The sequence below is a fragment of the Buceros rhinoceros genome, unplaced genomic scaffold (assembly GCF_000710305.1).
Source record: "Buceros rhinoceros silvestris isolate BGI_N320 unplaced genomic scaffold, ASM71030v1 scaffold8017, whole genome shotgun sequence".
Taxonomy (NCBI): Eukaryota; Metazoa; Chordata; class Aves; order Bucerotiformes; family Bucerotidae; genus Buceros; species Buceros rhinoceros.
Genome location: NW_010423889.1, coordinates 6562 through 17901, shown reverse-complemented (window position 1 = coordinate 17901; position 11340 = coordinate 6562). Strand labels below are relative to the sequence as shown.

At 39.5% G+C, this 11340-nt stretch overlaps 1 protein-coding gene across 1 annotated transcript in view; it reads left to right on the top strand.

The window, feature by feature from the left end:
* Positions 1-11340, top strand: part of LOC104497349 (multidrug resistance-associated protein 4-like) — a gene marked incomplete at both ends in the record, with an annotated part of 19198 nt that overhangs the window by 6416 nt on the left and 1442 nt on the right. The window contains 2 exons of the mRNA XM_010140588.1: positions 3631-3756; positions 6461-6710. Of these exons, the coding sequence (XP_010138890.1) occupies positions 3631-3756; positions 6461-6710 (376 nt within the window). The remainder of the gene's footprint in view (positions 1-3630; positions 3757-6460; positions 6711-11340) is intronic.

The window sequence follows — 11340 nt, the reverse complement described above, 5'->3', positions numbered from 1 at the left end:
GCATTTATGCTTGGGGAGTGGTTACTACAAAGGCAATACTGTCGCTTCTGCTGTAAGTTTGACTTACTGGGGTGATGCAGGAGTTGCTGCAGAAAGCTCTGAAGGTCTCATGTTTGAAGATCTTGCTCTCCTCCAAGACAAAGATGCAGAGAGGAAAAAGGAGAAGGAACTGAGAGAGCAGGGAGGAAAAAAATAATGACAGTGGTTTTGATGAGAGCTATGAGGTTTCTAACTGTGAGGCTTCTAACTGTAAGATTTTAAGTTGTGGAGATACAAAATAAGTTTGCAGTAATTTTCCGTTATCAGACAAATTTAATTTGTTTTTCTGTAACTTCCTCCTAAAAAGACTTGCCTCACGTGAAATCCTGAATTATCCTCAATGTTCTTGCTCCCCAGCTCCCTTTTTCTTGTGTAATTAATGTAATTGATTGAGAGTTTATAGATGGCTTTCACATCTAAATGGGAATATTTTTGTATTCATTTACTGTGTACGCATATGCTTAGCAGTGTTACGCATTTTTGTTGCATTTGTATTCAGAGCTAATGGGTTCCTTCTAGCTCTTCAGATAAATAAACCTTTTTTAGTGAGTTACTTTGTTTTCGAGTTGTATTTTACGACAAGTTTTCCAGAGACTCGGAAGTTTTCCCCGAGACTGGCATTGCCCTTGCATGGCTAGGTATGAAGAGAGAGCTGAAAGCTACAAAACTAGAACAACTCATAGACTTCCTTCTATTTGTAACCCCTGTAACAGTCTTCAGTTATTATGCTCACACACTATTTCTCAAATAATGAGCCTTTCAGTGTCATCTGTCAGATTCTTAGATTTTTTTTTTTAGTGAGAAAATCTGTTTGTAGAACACTTCCAATATCATCTTAAATGTGCATTTTCAGTGCATGTGAAATATGCATGCATATGTATCAAGCTACTTCACTGTTGGGTTTTTTTTTTCTAGTTTTTGAGGATTTGAGCTTTGAGTCAATAGCTAAAATAACTTAGCACTTAACTAGTGCTTTATCCATGGTGGTAAGCATAACTTTTCCCATTTTGCAGATGGGAAACTGAGGCACAAAGAGATTAAGGGACTTGTCCAGGGTCAGACAACAAGGTGACAAAAATCTCTTCTCAAAGGTATGTATTTTAAAAGTTGATCAGTGGCAATGTAATGTTGTTTGGGTTTTCCCCCCATTCATTAACAGCCACTTGTTTGGATGCAGTACAAGGGAAAGAATTTGATAACCAGAAAAACTTCTCCTTGTCTGTGTGTGCACAGATCTTTATGTTTGTGATTTGTAGAAATGTGCAGTGAACAGAAGGAGTTAATGGAAAAACTGAAATGGAGTGTATTCACATTGTAATTGCTGGGAATCTGTGTGGATTTAAGGAAATCAGCATATGTAGAAGTAATTTAAGGATTAAGGTTTTGCTAAAATCCAGGCATGCTCAGTATGGCAGTTAATTTGTGCTATTATTCAGCATTGTACTTGTGACCCAGTCTCATAAACACGCACAGAACCGATCAGTGTTTGATGCAGGCATTAGCCTCAGTGCTGTAGGAGTTTGTAGAAGTGGACCCAGTATCCTATGGAACGGTATATGCTGTATTATGCAGTATTGCTTTTACCTGCACAAAGGCTAGGAGTTTTACAAAATACGTGTGATCTAATACATTACTTGAGAAATAGTTCAATTATTGGAACTGAAGACCATTTTATATATAGTTATTCACAAATACTCAACCCTTTCACTGCTTAGCCATGCAAAGGTAATATTCTCATTTAAAGCCCTTTTTTTTTGGTTTTATTTTAAACTACGTGGAACTGTTGTGTCGGGTATGATTAAACCCCACCAAATATGCTTTATGAAAGCAAAAAGAAATTGTGCAGCTTGCTTAATTTAGAATGGTTATTGGTGGCATACGGGGCTTCTCAGACACTTGAAGAATTTTCAGGTCCTTTCCTATTGCACTTGTAAGCATTCAGTGTGAGCATGCATTTCCCAGTTGTCCTGATCTGCATGTACTCTGAAATCAATATTTTTAGAACTGGGGACATGTCTTCCTGTAAATTGCCATCAGTATGCTGGAAGTCTGTGTGCTTCAAACCATTATATTATATTTCTGAGACTGTGGCTTCTGGTATGTATGTACAAAATACGCTTTTTGCAGTGTAGAGGAGCATAGCATAAAAAACCCAAAGAAGAATAATTCTCCCCTTCTGCCCACAACCTCTTGAACATTTGAAAGCAGTTTGAGAGACAGACAAAACTGGAAATTAGGTCTGAAAGGTGACTGTTTCAAAAGGTTGCACGTGAGAGCTGATGCCACTGCAGAGACATGAACAACACCTGCTAAATTTTGCCTTTTGCAGTGATGGCATGTGTATGGGAAAGAAAAAATGATCTCTCACATTCTTTGTGGAGTTGTTTTGCTTTTACTGTTTACTTTTGAAAAAGGAAGAGAGGACTTAGCAAAGGTAATACCATTTAACGTCAATACGGTTGGTTTAGGCTGAGCTATCTTTCTCAGTCTTAAGAAGCAGCCTTGATTGTATTAGGGCCAAGTTCCTACATTGCTTTTGTCAGTTTTCCTCTGTAAATGCTTCTTGGTACTCTGCTTCATCCACCCCAACACTTACGGAATGCTGGTGCTGAGAAGTTTTCTTTGAAGCGACAAGAAGGTGCCTGAAATTCTTTCAACTTAAGTGCTTTAAACATGGCTGTTTCTTCCAGAGCATCAGGGAAATCTTACAGGGGGCAAGTGAAGCTGACAAAACCCAGGCACTCCTTTTTTGGTTAGTTTGTTTTTAAATATGCTCTCTGAATCTTAACTTTCACTGATACAGCCAAAAATAAGTAAGTTAGCAAGAAAAGGTATGTTTTATCAAAACAAGACCTACCATAGCTCAAGTATGTTTGCCTACATGAATGAATTCAGAATTGTAACAGTCTTTATTAGCATGGTTTATGCATTCGTTACATGGCTTCTAACTTTCAATGCCTTTTTCCTAATTAAAACTCTGACTTTATTATGTAATTATATATATATTTCCAGTTTGCTCGTCAGTGCAAACATAAATACATAGATGTATTTACTTCAGTATTAATTACAGTTAATGCTTAAATAATACTTATTTATTAAACAAAGCTGTATCTAGATTAGCTCTCCTAAATTATAGCTCAGGTAGTGTTACTAAGTAATTTTTGCTTCAACTGATCTTAAAAAGACGCAAACAGAGGCCAGTTTCTCTAACATCAAAATTGCTGCATGAGAAGGGTTGTTATTTTGGCATTTCAAAACCCTTTTTAAAAGTAATTTTCTGATTTTTGTTTAGTTCTAAATATAATATTTGTACCAGGAATACCGTGTGTTTGCACAAGCTGACATATAATTTGGAACATTCTCACAGTTCCCTGAGAATAGGCAATACCAGGAATAGAGACATACCAAGTCCATCTGCTGTGTGTCAGCTTTAAGCTACTGTTTTAGGAAGACCCTTTAATGCAATTACAATTATATGAATGCTCTTCACAAGTAAAAACAAAAACTTCATTAATACGAGTATGATATGCGTTTGTAAATAGTCTCTCTTCTTTTGAGAGTCTGAGAGTCTTTACTTTGTTTTATTTACAGAAGCAAGACAGCTGCCTTAACAGATGTCAGGATTAGGACCATGAATGAAGTTATAAGTGGTATGAAGATAATAAAGATGTATGCTTGGGAAAAATCATTTGCGGAACTTGTGAGTGGATTAAGAAGGTAATCCTCCAAAGATACAGCTTGGTATATGATCTGTATGTGTTTCTGGTTTTTTACATGTCAATAAGGGCATTGTTTTGTGCTTTAAAGTGCAGTTTACTTGAACTTTCTTTGCTTTTTTTTTTAAAAGCTTTCTATAGCAAGAGTGAAGAAATGAAAATGTGTCTTAAGGGGACAAAAATGAAAGAAAAAACCCTTTTATATTTATACATTTTGGGGTTTTTTTATGCTTCCTTTTACAGTCATGATTAAAAGGAGCAACTAGTAAACCGTAGTAGTGGAGGCTGAACAATTACACCCTCACAGTTCTGTAAATTAATAGCAAGAACAAATAAGCAGGCATTTCCTTTCTGAACAATACATGGAATCTGACATTCTGTCCTAAATGATAGCATCCTCAGGTAGTACTGTGCTCGTGTCTGCATTCTGAAGTATTGCTCTAGCCATCTGGAAAGGGTGGAGAGGAAGTTTCCTAGTTGTTCAACTGGCAAGGCCACTTGAGTTTGGTATCCTAAGACATTTCATTTCAGAGTCCGTTAGCACCTGATTAAATCTTATTTCGTAAATTAGATTTTCAAACAATATTTGTGTTTTAACTTGACAGTATAAGAACATTCGGTGCTAAAGGGTAGGAGTTCAGGTGCATATTTCCCGTCACGTGTTTCTCATAATTTAATTTTCATATTATGTCCCTCTCCAGCATATGAGTAGAAAGTTGTTATCCTGCTGTAGATTCTCTGTTTTTAAATTTTTAAAAATTTGTTTTATTTATTTCAAATTATTTTTGTTTAAAGGAATTTTTTTCCTTTACGTCTATGCACAGGCTTGCAGATGTGCTAATGGTCCCTGAGATGTTTCTTCCCATGCACATAATTCTTCAGATTATAGGATCCAGTGCTGATTGAATATTCTTGATGGATTGAAAGCTTTGCTCTCTTGTGTGGAGCAAGAGAGGATGTTTCTTTATTGAAAGCTTCCTCAGGGGTGTATTCACATCACTAAACTTGGATTTCCAATTTCAACACCTCATTAGCATTAGAGGCTACCTTTTTAATGATAGAAAAAAATAAGCTCTTCCAAAAAACATTTTGAGCCCTCTTTCTATTCTTCAACTGCGCTGTGGAACACTAAAGCTAAAAATCTTAAATTGAGCCGGATGATTTATTGTCCAGTATTTTCTCAGTGGCCCTTGGCAGTTGCTAAGATGACATCTGAACTCTGTTGCTTTTTTTTCCTGTCACTGTCTGTATTAGCTTCCTTTTATATAACCGTGCCTTAAGACAGTGTAGTATGTTGTTGGGTAGGCTGTAATTTATCTGATATTTATGGAGCGTAGCACGAGCAGTTAATGATTATCTGCAGATAGCAAAAGGATTATTAAGGATTATTAGAGGGTGGGAAAAGAGTTTCATCCAGGATTGTAAAAGTAATTGAATTAGACTCAATTCAAATAGATTACATACAAATGCTCTTTCACTGTCCTTTGGAGGAGATCAGAGCCCTTAAGCTAAAAAAATAAGTCTTTGGAACTCTTTGAAAGTCTGTCAATTCATCCAGTTTGGCAAGTATAGTGGGAAAGTTGCTCAACTAGTTTTCCAGTAGCGCATCCTGCAATTGTATAATCATAACTTGAGTTTCTAATCTTGAAATATAGTTCCAAGTGGAAGGTAACAAATGTCAAGAATTTTCCTGAGAATTGGCAGAATATTTGGGAAGAGAAATTAGGAATCGTTTCAGGATTTTATATGCTATATTATTTCAAGCAGCTGAAATTAGAATATATGGAGAAGAAATAGGTTATTACAGCTCTCTTGATAAAGCAAAAACTATTCTTTTTATAAGAACTTAAGCCAGATGGCGTCCACATTATAGATAGCGCAGTAACATTTTGAACATTGAATTTGAGTCATTTTGAAGTGGAAGCTGAAGTGTAAATTGAGAATATATGCATCAGCAGCTTTTCGTTGCTGGAGGGAGACTTCTGTGTCTGTGCAGTGTTTAAATCACTGTTTAGATTGAGTAATGGCTGGCAGAACAATTGGCCTCACAGATCAGTATTTGCTGAATTACGAATTGGAATTCCTAGAGCAAAAGAAGCCAGGAGCAGGGTCCAAATTGGGAAGGAATTAGACTGGGATCAAAGGAAATACTGCAAATCCTGTCATCCAGCCTGAGGATCAGCAGCTGAGTAATGGCAAATACTTAGGTAATGGGTGAACTCTTGATCTTTTGGAAGTTGCCCTGTTTTTTCAGCTGCAGAATATGTTTTGATCTTATCAGGAGTTTTGTGACTGAACTCTACTGTATTTTAATATTGGAAGGATGAGGACTTTGAGTGCTTAGCCTTTAAACAGAGGTTTTTCCCCTCTTTGCTCTTGTGCACAGCCCAGAAAGATTCAAAGCATATTAGAATCTGAATTAAAATACAAGTTCAACCAAAGCAAAAGAAGAGTATTTTGGTTTTCTGTCTCTGAAAAATAATTATTTTTTCTATAGCTACTAAGGTACTAAATATAGTATTTTCCCCATGCAGTTTCTAAGGCTTTTAAATTCTCTTTGTCATCCACCATGTAACATACAATCTTTACTTGGGGGGGTGCAAAGGAAAGAGAAAAGATGCAAAAGTAAAATCCTGCGAGTGGGTTTCCCTCATCCTGTTGTTGAGGGAAATTGATGTGATTGTCTTTATATTTTGCATTTTTAGGAAGGAGATTGCCATGGTTATGAAAAGCTCCTACCTTCGAGGACTGAACTTAGCCTCTTTCTTTGTGGCAAGCAAAATAACAGTGTTCATGACTTTCATGGCATATGTACTACTTGGCAATGTTATCTCTGCAAGTCGGGTGTTTGTTGCAGTGTCCCTGTATGGTGCAGTAAGACTGACAGTAACTCTCTTCTTCCCTGCGGCTGTTGAGAGAGTATCCGAGGCAGTGATTAGCATACGACGAATCAAGGTATGGTTATTATTTTGAATGGTATGTGGGTTTCTTCTCTTATCTAACATTGTTTTAATGTCACAGACAAAAGCAGCCTTATTTTAGCTTTGCAGTTTGGGATTTTTAATGAAATAACCTATTTTGAAAACTAAACCTGTTGTTGTGAATGCATCTATGAAAACACAGCATGCACTGTAGGGCAGGCTGAAATGTAGGAGAAGCGTGTACATGCAAAGAGGTGTTGTAGACGTTTTTGAAGTAAGAGGAACGCATGTGTAGATATGCAGATATGTTGGGTTTGGAAGTTGGAGGACAAAGCAGGCAGATGGGAGCTGTAGGATTCATACGGATATTCCACGTGCACTGCACTACCCTGTCAGCTGTGGAGGACAGATGTGAGCCCTAGCTGGTGTCTTGTGGCTGCTTGCCATACTGGATGGTAAATTTGATAAGGATGAACATCTGTAATGTTGCTGGGTTTGGCAGATGGACTCTGGTTTGGTTGCTGTGTTATGAATAAAATAATCATGTTTGCTGTACTTACTAGTACTTTAGCATAAATTGCAAGAGTGAAAGACATAAATGCAAAACGCGTTTTTAAATTAAAACTTAAAAAATCACAAATTATCAGGTTATCAAAATACAGAATTAAAGCATGCTAGCCGTTTTGGAACTTAATTTTGAAAAAAAAAAATCCAAATTAACCTAGTCGATAATAGGGAAAACAAACACTTTAGATGTAATATATAGCTTTGCGTTTTGTCATTATGCCATTTGTTGATAAAAGTAGCTAAAAATCTTCTGGTTTATTTTCTTCTTCATGTGCTTCAATATAATAAATCTGTCTTTTTGTTGATAAATTTTCTAAGTGAACTAAGCCCACACACGACAAAAATATATTAGAAGGTAATCTTTGAACTTCAAAGAAGCATTTTGTAAAATTTGATGCAAAAGGAGATAGAAAAGATTTATGTGTGAAGACCACGACCACAGCAGTATTGTAGGCATTAACATTTGTTGTTACTGCTTAAACTAAATTGTGGGAGGGGAGAGAAATGCTTGGGTTACTGGATGTCGCACGCTGTCTTTTCTGTCTTTTCTCATATACCCTGTGTTCAGCTGCAAGGCGGTGGTTTTTCAAGAGATCTTCCAAGCTGTGCACATTGAGAGACACTGATGGCTGAAAAAGACGCCATAGGAACAGGAGAAGGGCACTTGAGCAGAGGCAGTGACAATCTGTTGCTTTTTTTTCTCCTGTCTTTTTCCTCTTGTATGTTCCCAGCATGACCTAGTGGTCACATGGTTTTGCTTCTCTCAGCTGGCACCAACACCCTTGCACTTAGGATTCCTTAAGGATGGTTTTTGAAAACCAGCTCCAGAGTCAAGGTTCAGTTGGGCAAAGAATTGTCCTAAGGAATCTGTAGCATCCTTGATGCTGTCACCAACTTTTTAGCTTCCATTTTCCAAACTGTTTCAGTGCTGGACATTTTGCTACTGAATGACAAGGTATACCTGGGCAAAACTGTAAATGTATTTTTTTTTTTTTTAAGAAGGTGCTTTTTTTTAGGTTTGGTAGAACAAATGAGATTTCTGCACTGATCTTAAAGTATGCTCAGATGATGAGGAAGCAGGAGATACACAATGAAGCAAGATAGTCAGATGGGCCTTTCCTCCAAGAAATGGAGAGAGCGTGAAGAGCTATCTCTGAAGAATAGCTGTGAGCAGGTTGAAAGCTTTTTTAAAGACTGAGGCAATAAAGGGAACCTTGTGGTTGATTCCTGTTACAGGCTGCCTGATAAAGGGGAGCCTGTTAATGAAGCCTTCTTAGTCCAGCCACAGAGGCAAAGTGCTTGTCCTGCTGGGGGACTTCAACCACCCTGACATCTGCTGGAAAAGTGGCACAGTGAGCAATCCAGAAAACTGCTGGAATGCACTCAGCCAGGTAATAGACAGCCTTGCCAGAGGGAATGTGATAGGTACTGGACCTGAAGATCACCAGTGCACGTGAGCCCATCAGTGATGTCAAGATTGGACGCAGCCTGGGCTGCAGTGATTACGCACTGGTGGAGTTCACAGTTCGGGGGATATGGGTCAGGTCAGGAGTAAAGTCAGGACCCTGAATTTTGGGAAAGCAGACTTCCATCTCTTCAAGGAGTTGGTGAAGAGGACCCCCTGGGAAATGGCCCTCAGGGACAAGAGAGCGGAACAGAGCTGGCAGATCTTTAAGGATGCTTCCATAGAGCACAAGAGCTGTTGTTCTTCAGGTGTAGGGTATGAGGTCGGGAAGGCCAAGGCGTGGCTGGAGCTGTACTTGGCAAGGAATGCAAAGAATAATAAGAAGGTTTTCTGCAGATGTGTCAGTCAGAAATGGAAGGTTAAAGTGAGCACACCTCATCTGATGAGCAAGACTGGCAAGCTGGTAACAACAGACGAGGAGGAGGCTGAGGTACTCAACAACTTTTTTTGCCAGTCTTCACTGATAACCTCGCTTCTCACACCTCCCACATTGATGGACTGCAAGATGGGGACCAGGGGGCAAAGTCACTCCCACTGTAAGGGAAGGTCAGGTTTGTGACCACCTGAGGAAGCTGAACATATGTAAGTCTATTGGACCTGATGAGATACATCCCAGAGTCCTAAGGGAACTGGCTGATGTAGTTGCCGAGCCACTCTCCACAATACTTGAAAAGTCCTGGCAGGCAGGTGAAGTCCCTGGTGACAGTTCGCTGGAAGAAGGGAAACATTGCACCCATTTTTAAAAAGTGAAGAAAGGAGGACCCTGGGAACTACCCTCCTGCCAGCCTCACCTCTGTGCCGGGGAAGATCATAGAACAGATCCTCCTAGAAGCTCTGCTAATGCACATGCAAGACAAGGGAGGTGATTTGAGACAGCCAGCATGGCTTCACCAAGGGCAAGTTCTGCCTTACCAACCTAGTGGCCTTTTACAATGAAATGACTGCATTGGTGGACAGGAGAAGAGCCATAGATGTCATCTCTCTGGACTTCTGTAAAGCCTTTGACATGATCTCCCACAACATGCTTCTCTCTAAATTGGAAAGATACGGATTTGATGGGTGGACTGTTTGGATGAGGAATTGGTTGGATAGTCACATCCAGAGGGTAGTAGTGGTCAGTGGTTTCTTGTCCAGATGGAGATAGGAGACAAGTGGTGTGCCTCAGGGGTTCTCGATATCGATACAGGCTGGGGATGATAGGACTGAGAGCAGCCCTGCAGAGGAGGACTTGGGGGTACTGGTGGATGAAAGGCTGAACATGAGCTGGCAACGTGCACTCACAGCCCATAAAGTCAGCTGTATCCTGAGATGCATCAAAAGAAGGTCGAGGGAGGTGATTCTGACAGTCTACTCTGCCCTGGTGAGACCACACATGGAGTAGTGAGTCCATTTCTGGAGTCATCAGCACAAGAAGTACATGGACCTGATCAGAGGGCTGGAGTGCTCTTACTATGAGAACAGGCTGAGAGAGTTTGGGTTGTTCAGCCTGGAGAAGAGAAGGCTCCGGCAAGACCTTATTGCAGCCTTCCAATAGTTAAAGGGAGCCTACAGGAAAGATGGGAACAGTCTTTTTAGCAAGGCCTGTTGCAACCAAACAAGACGTAATGGTTTTAAACTAAGAGGGGAGATTTAGGATAGAAATAAGGAAGAAATTTTTTACAATGAGGATGGTGTAACACAGGCAAGGGTTACCCAGAGAAGTGGTAGATGCCCCATCCCTGGAAACGTTCAAGGTCAAGTTGCGGGGGGGTCTGAGCAACCTGATCTAGTAGAAGGTATCCCTGCTTTCCGGCAGAGGGGGTTGTACTAGGTGACCTTTAAAGGTTCCTTCCGAACCAAACCGTTCTGTGACTCTGTACTAAGAACTGCATGTCAAAAAGAGTAGTGGTGGCCTTATTGTGTTTTTTCGTCTTACTGTGTTCTCTTTTCTCCTCATCCTAGCTACCCATCTGAGAGCTGGTCTGCATCTCTTCCTGAAGCTCATTCACTCTTTTGTGATGGAGCTGTAGGCTCAAGGTGGCTCAAGGTCCCCTTGTGAAACGAAGTGAGAGTGGTTGTTTTTCAGAGGGTTATTTTGGCAGAGGCGGAAAAGAGGATAAGTTTCAGCTGGGTGCAAAAGATAGAGGTTTTTCTTTCAAGGGCACAGTCATATCTCAAGCTAATGTTTGCTTCTCAGTATCCTGTGTGGGGTAGCAACTTTATTTTGCTTGCACAGAAGATTATTAAGTATGAAAAGAATGGAAGAATGTTTTAAGAAGACTTCAAGAGTTTCTAATGCTTAAGTTACTTACTGCATTTGAAAATTTTATTTCTAGTGTTGATCTTTTTCCCTCACTGTTTAAAATTCACACTGTTAACCGTACAGGATTTTTCTTCATTTGTACTAGGTTTATTTCAAATCTTCCATATATGGAAGATTTCGCGTTAAGTGGCTAGCTAGGATATATACCTGGAGCAAATGCTACTGCTAGAAGGTGAATTCTTTGTAAACACGGAAATGACGAGAGACTGCTTGTTCGCTTATGACTGCCGTGGTATTTCAGCCATCCACTAAATCCAGATCACACTTCTGAGGTCTTTTCTCAAGCCACACAGCCCAGTACTGATTTAGGCTGTGTCTGGAGTTTCTTTC